At 41.2% G+C, this 19,223-nt stretch overlaps 1 protein-coding gene across 1 annotated transcript in view; it reads left to right on the top strand.

Moving 5' to 3' along the window:
* Positions 1 to 19,223, top strand: part of ADAMTS12 (ADAM metallopeptidase with thrombospondin type 1 motif 12) — a 169,752-nt gene extending 150,529 nt beyond the window's left edge. Inside the window, exons 19-23 of the mRNA XM_081317497.1 lie at positions 7,144 to 8,169; positions 10,570 to 10,722; positions 13,529 to 13,702; positions 15,607 to 15,760; positions 18,596 to 19,223. Of these exons, the coding sequence (XP_081173623.1) occupies positions 7,144 to 8,169; positions 10,570 to 10,722; positions 13,529 to 13,702; positions 15,607 to 15,760; positions 18,596 to 18,744 (1,656 nt within the window). The 3' untranslated portion in view covers positions 18,745 to 19,223. The remainder of the gene's footprint in view (positions 1 to 7,143; positions 8,170 to 10,569; positions 10,723 to 13,528; positions 13,703 to 15,606; positions 15,761 to 18,595) is intronic.

The following is a 19,223-nucleotide window of genomic DNA, read 5'->3' as shown; positions in this document are numbered from 1 at the left end:
AACCTTACTTTTTTCACAATTGAATTTCATTTTGTTAGATAGTGCCCAGTGTTCGAGTCTGTCCAGATCCTCCTGTATCTTAAGCCTATCTTCTGGAGTATTGGCTATTCCTGCCAGCTTGGTGTCATCTGCAAATTTGATGAGTTCCCCATCTATCCCTTCATCCAAATCGTTGATGAAGATGTTGAAGAGCACTGGGCCCAGAACAGAGCCCTGGGGCACCCCACTACACACTTCCTTCCATGTAGATGCAGTTCCATTGAGGACCACACGCTGAGTATGGCCTGTCAGCCTGCTACGAATCCATCTGGTGGTGATGCTATCTAACCCACATTTTTCTATCTTATCAAGTAGTAGGTTGTGATCTACTTTATCAAATGCCTTACTGAAATCCAAGTAAATTAAATCTACAGCATTCCTCTGGTCCACTAGTTTTGTCACTTGGTCAAAGAATAATAATAATAATAATAATAATAATAATAATAATAATAATAATAATAATAATAATAATAATAATAATAATAATAATAATAATAATAATAATTTAATTTCTATACCGCCCTTCTCCCGAAGGACTCAGGGCAATAAATACAATAAAAATACAATGTACAAAAGTTAGAATTAAACATTGTATCCCAATTACAGTAAAAATAATAAAATTAATATTAAAATACCCCAAACCCATCAGACCAGGCCGGCTTGTTCAAATAAGTAAGTTTTTAGGTCACGGCGGAAGGAGCGAAGGTCAGAAGCCATCCGGAGCTCAACCGGTAAACGGTTCCAAAGGTCTGGCGCGCCCACAGAGAACACCCTCCCCCTGGGGGCCGCCAGTCGACACTCTCTGACCGACGGCACCCTGAGGAGGCCCTCTCTGTGGGAGCGCACTGGACGAAGGGAAGTTGATGCCGGCAGCAGGTGCTCCCGTAAGTGCAATAAGGTTTGTCTGGCACGATCTGTTTTTGACAAACCCATGTTGGCTTTTAGTGATAACTTTGTTCGCATCAAGGTGTTCGCTGATTTGTTGTTTGATTATCTTTTCCAGAATCTTCCCAGGTATTGAGGTCAGGCTGATAGGTCTGTAGTTTCCTGGATCTGTTTTTTTCCCTTTTTTGAAGATGGGAACTACATCAGCTCTCTTCCAGTCCTCTGGTAGTTCCCCAGTGCTCCAGGATCTTTGAAAAATATAGTTCAGTGGTTCTGAGATCACGTCTGCCAGTTCCTTGAGAACCTTGGGGTGTAATCCATCTGGTCCTGGTGATTTGAACTCGTCTAGGCTGGACAGGTGCTCGCTTACCATTTTCTTGCCTATCTTAACTTGCGTTTCTATTCTGTTTTTTATGGCACTGGTTTTGGTAGGTTGGACTGTTTTTTCCCTTTGTGTAAAGACAGATGCAAAAAATGAGTTAAATAGTTCTGCTTTCTCCCTGTTGCTTGTCACCTTCTTGCCACTTTCCCCCACAAATGGACTAATCATTTCCTTAACTTTTTTCTTGTTTCTTATATGTTGAAAGAAGCTTTTTTTGTTATTTTTGACTTTGGTCGCAAGCCTTAGTTCATTTTGAGCCTTAGCTTCCCTCACTTCATCTTTGCAGGCACGGGCTATTTGCTGATATTCTGCCTTATTTATGTGCCCCTCTTTCCACTTCCTATACTTGTCCCTTTTATCTTTCAGTTTATCAGAGAGTTCTTTATGCAGCCATGCTGGTTTCCTTTGAAAGCTGTTATTTTTCTTCTTTGTTGGTATTGTGCTAGACTGGGCCTTTATTATCTCACTTTTCAAAATTTCCCAAGCTTCTTGAGTTGTTTTCCCCTTTAGGATTCTCATCCATGGAATTCTTCCCAAGGTCTCTCTAAGTTTATTGAAATTAGCTCTTTTAAAGTCCAAGACTCTAGTTTGGCTGTATTCTATTGCTTGTGCTTCCATAATGTTGAATTCCAATATTGCATGATCACTTCCCCCCAAGGTTCCTGTGGCTTTGACACTTTCTATCATTTCATCTCTGTTAGTGAGAATTAAATCCAATATGGCTAATCCCCTAGTTCCCTTCTCTACTTTTTGGGAGAGAAAGTTGTCTGCTAGGTTTGTCAGGAATCTGTTAGATCTTCCACTTGGTGCAGAATTTGTCTCCCAGTTGATGTCAGGGTAATTAAAGTCCCCCATTACTATTGTGATGCGCTTCCTACATACCTTAGTTAACTGTCTAAGCCATTTAGTGCTTCCAGCCATTTAAGTTTAGTCATTCTTGATTTAAAAGATTGGCCTAATAAAACAATTAATCCTTTAATCCTCCTTTCTCCATCTGTCATGTGCTAATCCAGATTTCCCCAACATGGATGGACATAGCATAGAGCAGGGGTCTTCAAACTTGGCCCTTTTATGACTTGTGGACTTCAAAAGTCCACAAGTCCTAAAAGGGCCAAGTTTGAAGACCCCGGCATAGACTCTGGTGAGAATTCTAAGATTTGAAGTCATGTATCTAAAGCAGGGGTCCCCAACCCCCAGGTTACATCCCACTACTGGGCCTTGAGCCTTTCGGAACCAGGATGCAGTTCAGTGACGTTGTGGGCAAGTTGAGAGGTCATCTGCCTTTATTTCTTATAAAGTATGAGGAAAGAAGCCATTTTGTCACAGATATTCAATTATGTATTTCAAAACTCACCTCCTGTAAAACAGCCTTCCTCAGTGTGCTGCTCTCTAGGTATGATTTCCAGAATCTTTGAGGCAACATTGTGATTTCATCTCCTAGAACCTTGAATATGTTGGTTGTCCAAAATATATGCAACATATCAGATTGAAAAAGGCTGCACTAAAACAGGTGTGGGCAAACAGCTGGAAAGTTTCAGTTTTGGTTTTGGTTCTGGTTTTGGTTATTTTGCTTTAGAAGTTTCCTGTCAGAGCCGAGCACAAACTAGTGGTTCACAGGCTAGGCCAGGGGTCGGCAACCTGAAAAAGCAAAAGAGCCACTGGGAACCGGTTCCATCACATATAAAAAAAGTGGGAGCCGTGCGCGTATGCACGCGCATGCGCATAAAACAAAATATTTTGCGCATGCGCAAAATGTTTTGTTTTTTGTGCATGCGCATGCGCGGATACACGCGCGCGGTTCCACTTTTTTTTTATGTGGACGCACCTGCATGCCAGCGGCGACGGGTCTCCCTGGTGACAGGTGCTGGGTTGCGGCGCCGCCTTCAGCCCGGGCGCCGCCGGAGCCACCCCCGGGACCTCCAAACTGCCGCCTGTTCGGAGAGGTGCGCGCGCAGCTCTCCAAACCTTTGGAGAGGTGTGCACGCACCTCCGCCTGAACACCCGTTTGGAGACCTGCTGCCGCAGGTTTAGAAAGCTGCCGCGGCCCGTTTACAGAGCTACTGAAGGCGGTAGCTCTGTAAACGGGCCGCGGCAGCTTTCCAAACTGGCACCAGCAGGTCTCCAAATGGGTACCGCTGCTGCCCATTCCGAGAGGTGCGCGCGCAGCTCTCCAAACCTTTGGAGTGGTGCACGCACACCTCCGCCCGTTCGGAGTGGTGCGCGCGCACCGGGCAACCGGGAGCCGCAGGAGACGGCTTAAAGAGCCGCATGCGGCTCCGGAGCCACGGGTTGCCGACCTGTGGGCTAGGCTATAACTTATATGTTATGGAGTTTTTGGTGCTCTCTGACTTTGATTATTTGCAGACTTTTGATTACCAAACTAGGTAACATCATCAGCACACTGATGCACTGTGATGCACTGAGCACTATGCAACCCTGAGCTACATATATTCTCTTAAAAGTTATGTAACAGGTGAATTCTTCAACCACATATTTAGTCCAAGAATTTCTTTTAAGTTCCAGAATTGAAAGCGCCATCTTTTCATACCAAAGTTAACTCAGGATTTCTTCCTAAAATTTCCATTTGGAGGGAGGGTAAGGCAGTTTTTTTTTTAAAAAAATGCAGACAGTCCCAGGGTTAAGAACAAATTCCATTCCCTAACTCTGTCTTTAATTTAACTTTTTATGTGAGTTAAAACTCATACAGTGCATATTAATGGACAGCCTATTGCTAAAAATGGCAGGTAATGTTCTCTCTTTCCCAAGTCTCTGAGCCACTGAAGCTGTACAATATTTTCATAAGGTGCTGAAAACAGGTTTTATATTAAGAATTCATGGCTTCAGTAGTTCATAAAAACATTGTACAGCTTCAGTGGTTCAGAGGCTTGAGAAAAAGAGAATGCTACCGGCCATTTTTAGCAATAGGCAGTCCATTTGTAAGTATGAATTATCCGTAAATTGGATATCCTTAACCTGGGGGTTGCCTATGTGCTAATAAAAAAAACCCTAAGAACTGGAAATCCATTAATTAGAGATGAAGGCAGAAAAAGAGGGAAAATTGGCAGATTGTGTCTTTGGTATGTGTGTTTCTCATGTCTTTTGAATAGACATAATCAAGTGCATTTATAGCCAAATATGAGAAAAGTATATTCAAAAATGCTCATTTTATTAGGGAATGAACAATTTGTACTTAAATATAGGTTTTTGTGCAGATTATAAAAAGCAAAAAATTTAACCTAGAGCAGGGGTCAGCAACCTGAAACAGTGAAAGAGCCACTCGGAACCGGTTCCCTCACAAAAGGAAAAACTGGGAGCCGCAAAAAATGTGTGCACATGCACGTACATGCGTGCATGCGCAGAACAGGGTTTGACTGAAGAGTGGAGCCAAGGCGAGATATGCACCTACCCTGCATATTTGAATTGATTGGTTGAACTTTTTTAGTCCCACTTTTTTTTTTTTTGACTGCACATGGCAGAGGACTGGGAGCCGCAGGAGACGGCTGAAAGAGCCGCATGCGGCTCCGGAGCCGCGGGTTGCAGACCTGTGACCTAGAGTATAAGAATAAAGCAGACTTAGCAATGACTATGCATTGAATTGGCCTGTCTCTGGACAATAAAAATGAATATGTCTCCTGCTTTAAAAATTAATTTCTATGCTGTTCTTTAATTAAAAAATATTTAAAGATTTGCTGCCCTTGGTTATTAAGAAATCCTCTTCTAATTTTGTTGTTATTAGCAGGGGACACAAGAATAGTTTTTAACCCACACAGTTTCAAACTGCTTTTTTCTTTCCTTGTATAATAAATTAAATGAAGCACAACATTGGGTATGATTTCACCAATATTCTTCTGCTGATTGATTTTATACAGCCCATCAAGTATGAAAACTTGAGATCTGGAATAAGTGAGTTAAATGTTACTTTCAGCTAATAGTGCTGATTGAAACGTAACATCTGAATTAAGGATCTTGTGCATCAGTAGAGCATACTGCTTGGAAAGCACCTCCAGATGTGGCTCCATCGTTTAATGTCTGCTCAAAATGGAGTGTAACTAGGCTGATGATCTGAGTACCATTGTGCAGCAATGCCTAATAGACTTCCAAGATCATAATAGACCCAGACATATCAGAAGTTATTATATATACTTTCTTCTCAGCATGCAGTAATTAAGAATTATTTCAGAGTGTCCTGGGCAAAGTCAGGTATCAGTTAAATTAGGGACTGCAGGAAGGTTCAAATGGCTTCATTAGCTGGGTTCACACATTGCATTAGTCACAACTTTAGTCATGGCTTATAGCTTTGCTTGTAGTATAAACTTAGATAGCTGTAGTTCATTTAGCACAGAGGTCCCCAATCTATGGGACGTGGGCCACTACTAGGCCATGGCCTCTTGGCTACTGGGCCGCATGAGTGGCTGGCCAGTGTGCACGTGCATGTGCGCACACTAACTCCCCCTTGCGCCAGCGGTAACTGAGCCCTGAGCCTCATGCTAGTCGAGCTGTGAGCTGCGTGCCAGTGCTAGCTGAGCCACAAGCCTTTCGTCGTTGCTAGTCGAGCCACACGCCATTCTAGCCGAGGCACAAGGCTTTTGCTGGTACTACCCGGGCCATGAGCTGCATGCCGGCACGAGCCGAGTTGTGTGATGGCACTGGCTGAGCCGCGTGCTGGTGTTAGCCGAGCTACACTCTGCGCACTGGTGCTAGCAAGCCCATTTGCAGAGCATGCATGCTCACGGCCCCGTTCACGCACATGCAGCCACATTTGCGTGTGTGCACATGCACGCATAAAGGTTCCTGCCCCTCCCTTTCCCACTGGGCCACCAACCCAGGAAGGTTGGAGATCCCTGATTTAGCATGATTAGTTAAAACAGAATATAAAATAACAGAGATGGAAAGGACCTTGGAGATCTTCTAGTCCAACCCACTGCCCAAACAGGAGAACCTATATAATTCCAGATGTCCAATCTCTTCTTAAAAACCTCCAGTGATGAAGCACCCACAATTTCTCAAGGCAAGCTGTTCCACTGACTAATTGTTCTCACTGACAGGCAATTTTTCCTTAATTCCAGGTTGGATTTCTTTCATAGGTTTTCATCTGTTACTTTTTGTCGTGCCCTCAAGTGCTTTAGAGAATAGGCTGTTCCCCTCTTTGTGACAACCTCTGAAATATTGCAAGACTGCTATCATGTCTCTCCTAGCCCTTCTCTTTGTTAGACTAGACTGCAACGGTTCAGCATACAGTATGTTTTAGCTTCCAGACTCCTAATCATTTTTGTTGCTCTTCTCTGCACTCTTTCCAGAATCTCAACATCTTTTTGGTATTGTGGTAACCAGAATTGGAGCCAATATTCCCAGTGTGATCTTACCAAGGCAGTATATAGTGATACTAATACTTCACATGATCTTGATGCTATTCCTCAGCAGACAGTGTTGGTGCTTTTTTTTGGCAGCTGCAGCACACTGCAGGCTCATACTTGTTAAGATGTTAGGGTGAGACTGTCTTAGAGTTTATTCAATAGTGATGACCTTCAAAAGGGACTGAAAGAGCAGAGCCAGAAGCCATAGCTACACAATGAAGAAACACATAAAAGTCAGGAAAACTTTTTGCTGAAGCCAAGTCCAGTGTGAGTAGCACACTTGTTCTAACCTTTTCTATCTTGAAAAAGTGAGCCATCAGCTTGAATGAGTAAATCCAATCTATCAAATAGAAATTTCCAGCTAAATATGAGCCCCCGGTTTCATGGCTTCTGCCCCTGTAATGCCGAAAAGCAAGTTAGGTGTTTTATTTGGCTCACTGGAGACGGAGTGGATGAGATATCTAAATGTGGTTTATTTTGCAGTGTACAGTTACCTGTGGTGGAGGAGTACGTACTCGCTATGTCACTTGTGCCAAAAACAGTGGAGAACCGTGTGATGTTTTGAAGAAACCCCACTCTAAAGCTCTGTGTGGTTTACAGCAATGCCTATCCACTCAAAGCTTGCTAATGACTCGTTTCAAGTTCCATAATGGAAAGATTATTAGAACAATAGGGGTTACTCCCAGAAGAGGCCCTTCCAAAAAATTGGCCACCCCGGAACTATTGCCAAGAATCCACTCAACAATAATACCCAGGCTCAAAAACATTACTTTGATACCCACTTCCATTAATCTTATAAATTCTTCTCTAAGTGAAGACTTGGGAGTTAAAAAGTTACAAAACAATTCCATTGACTCAAACATACCCAGTAACTACTCCTGTGTAACTAGTGCCAACAGCACATTGCTAAACAGCACTCATGGACCTCTCATAACTGCTTGGAATATATCTTCAGAAGGTAGCTCCAAAAACAAGGATTCCTTTACCATTTACCCCATGTACAATCCAAAGAATAATTATTTAATGGAAGCAAATGACACAATGCCCAATAGTACTGAAGGAGAAACGAAAGACTACATTCAGACTGAGAGACCAACAGAGAGTTTCCTCACATTCACCACAAGCAAGGTCTCAGGAACCTCATCTACAGATGATCAACCTGATAATCTCAACCAATTTTCTGTTACTCCCACAAGAGGATTTGAGGTTTCATCGACAATGGCAGGTCTCAAAGGCCTTCATGTACAAATAAATCCGCCTGTGACAGCAGATCCCATTACAGAACGGCCAACACTAATAGAGGATACATTAGAAGCAAAATCGGCAAATACAACCCCATCAAAATCCTCTTTCAGTGAAACAGCCACAGAAAGTCCATTTGTGCAAGACATCACTATGCCAAAAAACAGTGAGAAGGTTTTCAAAACAAGATTACTAAATGACTCAGATTCAGAAAAGTCCAGAAACCTGCATATTAATACCTATTGGTTGGTGGGAAACTGGAGTGAGGTGAGTATTCACATTGTCTTATGTTGTTTACAACTGTCAATGCAATGTTATTTTTATCGGTATATCTTTATCATTCTTAGCTTCTTCAAATGAAAAACCTTTTAACTGTGCTTCTGAGAAATGCTGCTAACTGTAGCCTTTATAAAACTGAATTTTTAATTGTGTCTAACCTTTTCTGGTCTCTTCTAGTCTTTTTCTTCTGGCTGCATAGATCGATAAAAATGAAAGTTGATCTTAGGTTTCATGCAGTGGTAATTAAATGCCAAGCCATGATGCATTTTCTCTTTTTTACTGTAGTGACGCATCCCAAAGAGCAGACACTTGGGCTGCAAATATTTTCAGCCATTATATTTTGGAAATGGATGCATATTCCTGAAAAAGTAATATGGTGCAAATAAAAGCATGGAAGACAACCTCACCTATCTTGGGATGCTTTGATTTACATTTCTTTGCAGATAAAAATAAGGCCTAGGAATCCTTCTGCCTTGCACATTAGCAACTATGCTTTCTTTAATTTCCCTTCATTTAATATGCATTTGAATATTTTAGCAGGTGACCACTGATTTTAATATCATTGAGATCTTCTTCTAGTTCATATATAAGCTTCAGAGAAACTCTTTTTAGGTGGATTATGGCCAGGAACAATGGCCATTACTCCAAAGCCATATGAGATTTCATAGCTGGGAGCAGATCTGAACCTGGAAATTTCACATCCTAGACCGGTGCCTTAAATATTATCTCAAAATTACATCAGGGTAAACAAGCTTGACTTTGAGCTCAGAGGTTTTGAGAGCTAAAAAGACCTACCTCTGCAAGGGAAATAGTTTCTGGGAATGGTTTGTTTATTTATTTATCAAATGTAAAGACCACCCATCTTGCTCACAGAGCAATTCTGGGCAGTGTAGAATGCTTTGCATTTAAATGCTGGAAACTGTTTATTATATAACAATGTATAACTCTGGCAATTTCTGGGATGCTGTCACAAAGAAATCCATAATACTTGAGAATGCTACTGAGCAAGGTGAAATTGATTATTTCCTATTTTGCACTTCACTGCAAATGTGTCAAATTAACTAACAAAGCACCATGGAGAATTTCAGAATTTCAGCTGAATAGTGGTGTACAGCTGTTACTTATCTCTTTGAGGCTTTACAGAAACAGAAGCAACCTCCCAACCGTATTTATAAAGGCAAGGTATCAAGAGTACCACATCTGATTCTTTGAGGCCAACTGCCTTAAACTGTTCTACGTTGGGATGCTTCAACTTAATTTCAAATCAAATGAATATTGCCTTCCAGGTTTTTCATCAAGCTACAAAGAAAATTAAGTTGAATTTTCATTGATTAGGATATTTAGCCTAGCTTTGATAGAAGCAAAAGCATTCTTGAGAAAATTAGTGAGAAGACAGAAGGTCTTACAATACATTCGGCAAGTCGAACATTTTCATTTTGTATTAATTCAGATGAAAATTGACCATTTACAGCGCCTGCCATTCAAATAATAGATACTTCTTAATTTACCTCAACAATACCTGGAATGAGAACTGCCAGACAAATAAACTGATTTATTTCCTCAGAGGCAGGGACCCCCGAGATCACATTGCTAATATGGAAAAAGCAAAGAAAACAAATGCCCCATTTTTGCTTTTTTGATTATGTAAAGGCTTTTGTATTTGTAAATATCCACAATTTGTGAATAGTGCTTAAGAATCATAGGTATCCTGGGCCCATCTCATCCGTCTATTGACTATATATGATAATTAGGAAGCAACAGTTTGAATAGAATATGGAACAATTAAATGTTTCAGAACTGAAAAAGAGTAGATTAAGGTTGTGTAGTGATGCCTTACTTTTTTAATAAAGAAGAGGGGGTCCAATCTATTCTCCAAAGCACCTGAACAATGGATGGAAACTAACGAAGGAGAGAACCAGCCTAGAACTAAGAAGAAATTTCCTGACAGTTAAACAATTAATCAGTGGAACGATTTGCCTTCAGAAGTTGCAGTGCTTCCTCACTGAAGATTTTAAGAAGAGATTGGACAACCATTTGTCTGAAATGGTATAGAGCAGAGGTAGGCAACCTTGGCTCTTTTATGACTCATGGACTTCAACTCCCAGAATTCCTGAGCCAGCATGGCTGGCTCAGGAATTCTGGGAGTTGAAGTCCATGAGTCATAAAAGAGCTAAGGTTGCCTACCCCTGGTATAGAGCTTCCTGCTTAAGCAGAAGATTTTTTTCTTGAAGACCTCCAGTGATGGAGCACCCACAGCTCCAGGAAGAAAACTATTCTATTGATTCTTAATGTCAGGAAATTACTGTCAGGAAAAAATTAGAAAGCCTTGTCTGTCATTTTCATCTCCTGCATCCTTAAGAAATGGCAGCATTATTTCCAATTTTCCAGTGTTCTACCACATGTGGTGTTGGGGCCTTTTGGAGACTAGTGGAATGCAACACCAAGAATCAGTCTGACTGCCAGCACATCAAAAAACCTGATCCAGCCAGAAGATGCTACCTTCGGCCATGTGCTCAGTGGAGAGTAGGAAACTGGAGCAAGGTAATGAAGCCTGGCCCACTGTGATTTATTTATTGTGGATTTCTGCTTTTGGGAAGCCAAAAGAGCTTGTTCTCTAACCCTGACTAAAACAATTTACTCTTTTCCATAAACAAGTAATGGGGGAAACGCATTTTATTCTCAACATATCCCTGAAATGCGTAATTTCCTTTACTCTAAAGTTTCCCAATGTCATGTTTCCTGAACCACGTAACTGCCACTGGTAAGATTTACAATTTAAATTTAATGAACATTTAAGTTTTTCAAACATTGAAAATGGAAATAATCAGAATATTGATACATTTTCAGTGCTAAATTTTGACGCAGATCTCTTTCTGTAGAGCATTCCCTATTTATACTGGCTATTATTATTTTTCTTACCAACTGAAGTACTTCCAAATTAAACATTTTATTGATTAGATTTCAACTGTTTCCCACATATTGCGATTCCAGACTCTTGTCAAAAGTAGATCCTGGAAATAATAACACTTGAAAGAATTTCCACAGAAGCTAACAATGTTCATCTTGAAGCAGTTATAGATGGGATGGTGGAGTTTCTGTTCTTCAAAACTTGAACTTTATTTGTTTCTCATTCAGAAGAATCCAGTGTACCTTGTTTTAAGTAACTCCAATTGCAAACACAGACCTCATACTTCTCACCTTTTCCTCCTTGACAGACTACAGTGCACTTTTGAATGGCACTATAGAGCTGAGTGGCTCAAGCTTTAAATTGTCAGTTTTTTTCATCAATTGCCTCTCCTTCAGCAATCTAGCTTCTTGGAAAACCTCCCAAAGCCGGCTGCCTTGCTGAGTAGTTCTTTCAGACCTAAGCTGCAAAAATCCAGTTATCATGAGATGATTCCAAAGAGCTAATGTTCTGTTTCCCTTTGCTGCCATCTACTGGTTGCCCAGATTTTTGTAACCCAGATTGGGTGGCCCTAATTGCCATACTCTTGGCCAATCTGATCTTTTCATAAGGCAAACTAAAATCTTTCCTTCAAATTTAGAAAGCTGGCAGATTTTTGCCCTCTTACATAGTTTGTAATTACAGTGTTTTAGCACCTGCTTTGGTGCTGTTGAAAGAAAAATCATCAGGTCCAGTTCCAAGCTAGGACTAAATAAAATGGAGGCTAAGATGCTGGAAATAAAAATGGAGGCTGCTTAGAAAGAAGGTTCCAGGTTATTAATGAGCAGAACCAACAGCAGCATGTGGTTCTGGGACAGCTGACCAATGGAGTTGAGGGTGGATGGATCTTTGTAGGGCTCTGAGATTTTGAAGTGAAAATGTTTCTGGTTTTGCAATGAGGTGGGTTTTTGTGTTTTTTGCTAGTCTGAAGAGGGTGTAGGATTAATCCTATTATGTCCCAAAGGTCATGTTCTTTAGATTTTTGGGTGGGGGAATGTAAATTCTTAATCTCATCAGCTGTGGAGGCTGAAGGCATTTTGCTTATGAATTGTTGTTGTTGTTGTTGTTAGTTGCGAAGTCGTGTCCGACCCATCGCGACCCTATGGACAATGTTCCTCCAGGCCTTCCTGTCCTCTTATGAATGGTGTGTCCTAAATCTGCATTTCTAACAAGTGGCCTCCACAGTTTCTGCTTGAGGGAGACTTGGGCTGATTTTCTGCCTCCATTAAGGTTTTTCTTCATTATTCCTTTGGGGAAATATAATATTCTGCCTTTTTAAAAAAATATCCCCCAAGGGATATTTAGGACGGTGGGTGGGTGCTGACTTTCTACAGTGCCTTGCTCCAAGGAGTCCTACTTTGTTTTGAAGTTTTGATGCCCTGAGGCTTCAGGGCAGACAGACCACTTGCCAGTCCAAATACTTTGCTTTCAGGCAGGTGTGTCCAACCTTGACAATTTGAAGACTTGTGGACTTCAACTCCCAGAATTCCTCAGTCAGCCAGTTAGCTCTAGTGCTTCACAGCTGTTTGCAATCAGTAATGGGCTGGATAAAGAATAACAACTTGAAACTGTATCTAGACAAGATATAGGCTTTTATTATTAAGAACATAAAGGTGGCATGTCTGAATCTGGGATAATATTTTCCCAGAAGGAGCAGATATGCAATCTGGGTATGCTTTGGGACCTGAATCTGTCTTTTTCTCCTTCCAAGATTAAGGTTGTCAGAACTGCATTTCATCAACTTTCGTTGATATGAAAACTGTATGTTTTGCTGGAAAATAAATATTTTAAAATTATGCTGTTGTACTAATCTCCAGGGTTGACTGTGGTAACTCACTCTTCGGGAGGGGGGGAGGGGGGGAGGTCAGCTGGTAGACAACATGGTTTTGGGAAGAACATAACCTGACCACATTATGTCTGTGCTTAAAGCAGTGCCAATTCATTTCTCTACAAAATACAAAGAAGTCATTATCTTTAAAGCTTTACATGACTTAAAGGGTATTTGAGGCAACACTGTTTTCTGTGTGAAAAATCCATGCTCAGTTCAGGAGATTTGACCACAGTAGCCATAAGTGGCAATTTTGTTGGAAATTTGCTGCTCCAGCTCTTTAGCATCTTTTGGGGCTTTTTCTTAAAGCCTCAAAGTATATCTTTTCAAATAAGTTGCTTATTTGAAAAGATGTAGTCATTTCTTTCCCTTTAAGGCTACTCAAATGGCCCTTTTAAAGGAGTTTAAAAAAATGATTCCACTCTGTCTTTAGGCCTGGACAGCAAGAGAGGTGCTATGGTTCCCCTATTTCTGTGTTGCATCATACCAGTTGCCCTGTGCTCTCAAAAACAAAATACTTCTCAGGGATGTTTGAAGTTACAGAGGTTACCTTCTTGCTGCTATTTCCTCCACAGTGCTCTTCCAGCTGTGGAGGGGGTTTCAAGACCCGCGATGCGCATTGCATTGATGTGCGAGAAAAGAGAATCCTGAGGCCGTTCCACTGCCAGATCCTACAAAGCCAGCCGGTACTGAACATGAGCTGTAACATGGATCTGTGCTTCATGTGGCACACAGAATCTTGGAATGAGGTACAATGCATCACTTTCATTAATGAACAAATGAATCATTTGCATGCCATCCGGGTGGAGCCAGAACCAGTGGTGGGATTCAAATATGTGAACAACTGGTTCTCTGTGTGGATGCCACTTCCGGAAGTCCATTCTGTGCCGGGGCAACAAAAAATTAGCTACCGGTTCTGCCGAACTGGTGCGAACCAGCTGAATCCCACCACTGGAGCCAGAACATTTTCAAACTGTACAGAACTTAGAGCAGCCTTCCCCACTGTCAGCCCAACAAAGTAAACTAGATTGAGAAACAGTACTATACAGTTCAGGATTACTTTTATTGTAACAGCAGTAGTAACAGAATCTCGCACATTTTAATGTGCTTCCCTGTCCCTTATGTTATCTTTATAAGGAAAGGCTTGTCTGAGACATTTTCTCAAGTTACATTCTGGGACTGGGTTCAAGCCTCTCTTATCTGACCATTACCAGAAATACAGTATTCATATCTTGTGCTTAAAATTTGTTCAGCGTCGTTGGTTGAATTAGGTGAGTTCATCTGTCAAATTAAGCATCAACCATGCTTTTCAGACTGCGGTGACCATGTTCATAAGATAAAGCATTAGAGTTTCAGAGTAATACTGAGCTGCCAAATATAATCAGATGCATGGCTAAAGATCAGGGTTAAGTTTAGAGTTTATTTTTCTGTATCCTATTGGAGGCTACGGCAGACAGAAGTGGCTTGCTCTCTCAGCATTTCCACTTCTAACTTGGCACTGAGCCTTAGTAGGCATAGACAGCAGTGCACCCCGTTCTGATGGCTAAAATATTTCTTTATTAAAATTTGTTATGTATCAAGGACTATGACCATCAAGTCATGTAGATCAAGAGACAGGTAACTATTGTATTATGCCTGGATGTTTGGTGCTCTTCTCCAAACTACAGGTGGTCCTTGACTTGCGACCACAATTGAGCCCAAAATTTATGCAGCTAAGCAAGACATTGGTTAAGTGAGTTTTGTCCGATTTTATGACCTTTCTTGCCACATATGTTTAGTGAATCACTAAACTGCAGTTGTTAGGTTAGTCACATGGTTGTTAAATGAATCGGGCTTCCCCCATTGACTTTCCCCATTGACCTTAGAAGGTCACAAAAGGGGATCACATGACTCTGGGACCCTGCAACTATGAGCCAGTGGCTAAGTGCCTGAATTTTGACCACGTGACCATGGGAATGCAGCAACTGTCGTAAGTGTGAAAAATGATCATAAGTCACTCTTCAGTGCTGTTGTAACTTTGAACAATCACTAAGCAAACTGTTGTAAGTCAAGGACCACCTGTATGTGCAATTCCTTCCAACCACTACTTTTGCCCTCTTACCTCTGCAGCAGGTTCATTTTGTTGTGTAGGTGTCCTCTTGTTGCTCTCAGGGGCCAAAGAGGGACAGGAAAGAGGAGGAGAGTGATGCCATCAAGCAGGGCAATGCAGTAGGGATCCTGACATTCCAGCCAGTGTCCTGGGATCCTCCCCTAGTCTTTCATTTCAGCAAACCTAATGGGATAGTGGCAAGACCAAGAGCATCTTGGTCTCAGGAGGGGAGGGAGGGAAGTCACAGGAGTGGGAATGATATAGGACAGCGGTGTCAAACTGCTGGCCCGCGGGCCGGGTGCATCATGCCGAAACCGCACCCACCCCATTGCCGGCAATGGGAAAAAAGTCATGACATGTCACATGACGTTGCGAGTTTGACACCCCTGCTAATAACCTCCTAGTCCAGAGCTGCAGGGTTTTGCAGTGTTTCCTCTGGAGTGTCTACTGAGCCAATAGTTAGCTTGCAGAGCTCTGCCCAAAACCCAGGGCATGGTGCTGATTCCCAGTCAATGCAGCCTTTGTGCTTGGAATTTGTGCTTTGTCATTCAAAATGGCTTCCAGTGCTCAGCTTCCTGTGGAGGCGGTACTCAGGAAAGAGCAGTGCAGTGCATCAGTGTGGACGACGATGCAACTAAGGAGGAGAATTGGTGTGAGCGGGAGACCAAGCCTCCAGATTCTCAGGAATGCAACCTACAAAAATGTGTGAAAAGTACTGGTGAGTTTATTCCAGCAAAGATCTGTCCAAGAAAACCATCCTGGGTCAAAATTGCAGGAAATTCTATATTACAAGGTGATTCATTGGAGACCTTCTGGTGTTGCTTATTCCAAAGAGCTTATTCCAAATAGTTTCATTTGTTGACATATTTTTGGATTAATTTCTGACTTTAAGGATGGGAAGAAATCTCAATAAAATGTTATTGGAATATGTATTTATAATATATTTGCATGTATTTGCATTTCTAAACACTGGCTGTGACCATAGAACTTGGTTAACTAGGCCAGGGCTTTTCAACCTTTTCACAGGTTGTACCACTTTTAGGACATGACAATATTCAAGTACCACCAGTGCTTAGCAAGGTGTCAAAAACTTGATGACTAAAAAAAAAGGGGCGGGGTTTTGGGCTTTACTGGTTAGATTCATTTGTTGTTATAGAAATAGCTAGTTTATAATATTATGGGAAAGTAAAAAGCTGAGGTTCAATGTTAATAATTCCTTCCTACTGCAACAGTGGAACTCAGAAGTCAATGCCTTTTCTTTTCTTTTCCCTTCCCCTCACTTTTCCCTTTTTCTCTCACCCTTTGCTCGCAACCCCCCCACCCTTTGCTAGCAAAACCCTCTAGCAAAACTCACACGTTGCTCGTACAAGCTTTTCTCTTGCTCTCATTCATACATGTTGCTTGCAAAATCTTCTCTCTTGCTCTTCCACACACGTTGCTCGCAAAAGCTTCTCTCTTGCTCCATTCACTCACAGGTTGCTTGCAAAAGCTTATCTCTTGCTCCATTCACTCACACGTTGCTTGAAAAAGCTTCTTTCTTGCTCCATTCACTCACATGTTGCTCACACAAGCTTCTCTCTTGCTCTCATCCACTCACACGTTGCTCGCAAGAGCCCCTCGCTCACTCTTTCACTCATCCTTCGCTCGTAAAAGCCGCTTGCTCTCTCCTCACGGCTTCATTAACACAAGCCTATCCTCTTCTCTTCTCTGTCTTTCCTCTCCCACCAAAACCTGCTCCTTTTATAGCTTCTCCTCTCTCTGCCTCTTCTTCCTCCTTTTCTCTTCCAGGAGTGCCAGAAGCTCCAATCAGCATGCAACCACGCACGCAGATCCTGGGGCTTCTGTCAAGCCCTGCAGCTCCAGCTGATCTCCTCCAGGCCTGCGCAGTGCCGCTTTATCTGGTTTCCTCCCCACTACACTTGGCTAGGGGTCGTGTACCACCTGCCAGGTGCTAAAGTACCACCAGTGGTATGCATACCACCGGTTGAAAAGCCCTGATCTAGGCTATGGAAATAACCCATTGTCAGGGTTCACGTTATACATTAGATCATAAATTAGCCAAATGCATAACACACTAACCCTCCCCCCTCAAATTTTAATCAATTGAAATTAATCAAGTTTACATATCATGGGTATATTCACTAGTTCTGAACTATTTCAGGCACAGTATCGGTCATGTTATCATCAAGTAGATGCTTCACAACAAATTTATCATAAAATGAGCATTTGTAAATGTATTTTGCACTCATTTGGGCTGAATAGGTGCATCACAAACTTCCTAGAATTACAAATTCTGAAGGAGAATGGTATTCTAATTTACACATTGATTAATCCAGGAGGAAGCTTCAGATTGCCTCAAAGAAAAATTTAATTAGACATCTGTAATCAAATTATATATATACTGTATATCTTTCCCAAACAGCCTGAGATTAGTGCAGAAGCTGTTCCACTAATAACATGAATTTATTACAGTTTTTAAATGCTTGCAATCATATTAAAGTGGCACAATATAGGTCATAAGTTCATGGCAAAAACTAATTGAGAGCAAAGACATCTAATGAAACACATGCTGTTACAAATACTTGCAAAAAATAAAACATCACTTTTCCTTTTTTCACAACCTCTCTCAACTCATCATCCTCCAGATTTTAGAGCCACAACTCTCAGAATTCCAAGTTCCCCACATCCAGCTGATTCCATAGCTGGCCTAAGATATTTTGTTCCTTACAATGAATAATATTGCCTCAGATATCCTGTCATTCCATCTTCAGAAGCTGATTGGACCAGCAATTGATTTTTTTTCAACACCAAGTGTTGCCATCTACAGGTAGTCCTTGACTTATGACCACAATTAAGCCCAAAATTTATGTTGCTAAGTGAGATAGTTGTTAAGTGAATTTTGCCTCATATTACGACCTTTCTTGCCACATTTGTTAAGTGAATTACTGCAGTTGTCAAGTTAGTAATACAGTTGCTAAGTGAATCCACCTTCCCCATTGACTTTGCTCATCAGAAAGTCACAAAAGGAGATCACATGAACCTGAGTCACTGCAACCACCAAGCATCTAAATTTTGATCACATGACCATGGAGATGCTGCAATGGTCATAAGTGTGAAAAACAGTCATAAATCACTTTTTTCAGTGCCGTTGTAACTTTGAACAATCATCAAATGAACTGTTGTAAGTCAAGGACTACCTGTATGTTGTCACAGATTCAAGGTTGGTACAGACTCTAGAGTGGTTGTGTACACATTAATTCCAGTTAAAATAGTCTTGTATTACAAACATTCGTCACGCAAGATTATTTTGTTATTTAGAACCATTTAATTTATTGTATGCCTCCTATTTCTGTCTTAATCTTGTATTTTGCTTATGCATCTCTATTCTTCTGTCCCTCCTATAACCTCTTCTAAGTTCTAACTATATGACTCTTGATCTTTATTTTCTGTTTATCGCTGGGTGTCTTTCATTTTCTCTCTGATACTTTGTCTTATCTTAACTCTGCTGTGTGAAACACCAGTAACTTCTCTCTGTTCCCATACACACTTATAGGCTCATCCTGTAGCAAGGACAGACTATCTGCGAACTTCTGCGAGAGGGTGAGAGATATTGGCAAATGTTCTGCACCATCAATAAGGATTCAGTGCTGCCACACATGCAAGAGATACTTGGTTGTCAACAAAATGGAGCTTGAGAATTAACCAAATCTGAATCGGAACCCAAATAAAAACTAAACTTGGTAAGATGGACTTTGGAAATAAAGAAAATTCTTCTACAATTTCCAACTTGGTCTATGGACCTATAATTTAAACCTTCCTGGAGGCAAGATAGCCTTTTCAAACTTTGGACTCATTATTTTTGTATGTTCTATATATTATCATTTTTTTCTGTATCTGTTGGTAGTTCCTTTGATTTCATTTTCCTTCTCTGAGTCATTCCCTGCTTGATCTTTCTGGCCCAGTTTAAATCAGGGTTTCTTGCTTTAATGAAACAGCTTTTATGCTGATTCAGCAAGACAGCTGTATTGGAAATAGAAAGAGATTTTGATATATATCCAGGTATGCATCTTATTCTGTATAAAAACATCCATCTAGGTCAAAGACTCATTAATGTACGTCACAAGTTATCATTGTCATCCATTGATTTATACATGGTGATTTCGGAAGCTACCGTTGTAGAA

The sequence above is a fragment of the Vipera berus genome (genome assembly GCF_964194415.1).
Source record: "Vipera berus genome assembly, chromosome: 2".
Classification (NCBI taxonomy): domain Eukaryota; kingdom Metazoa; phylum Chordata; class Lepidosauria; order Squamata; family Viperidae; genus Vipera; species Vipera berus.
The sequence above is the reverse complement of the archived record's forward strand: the minus strand, read 5'-3'. Positions and strand labels throughout refer to the sequence as shown.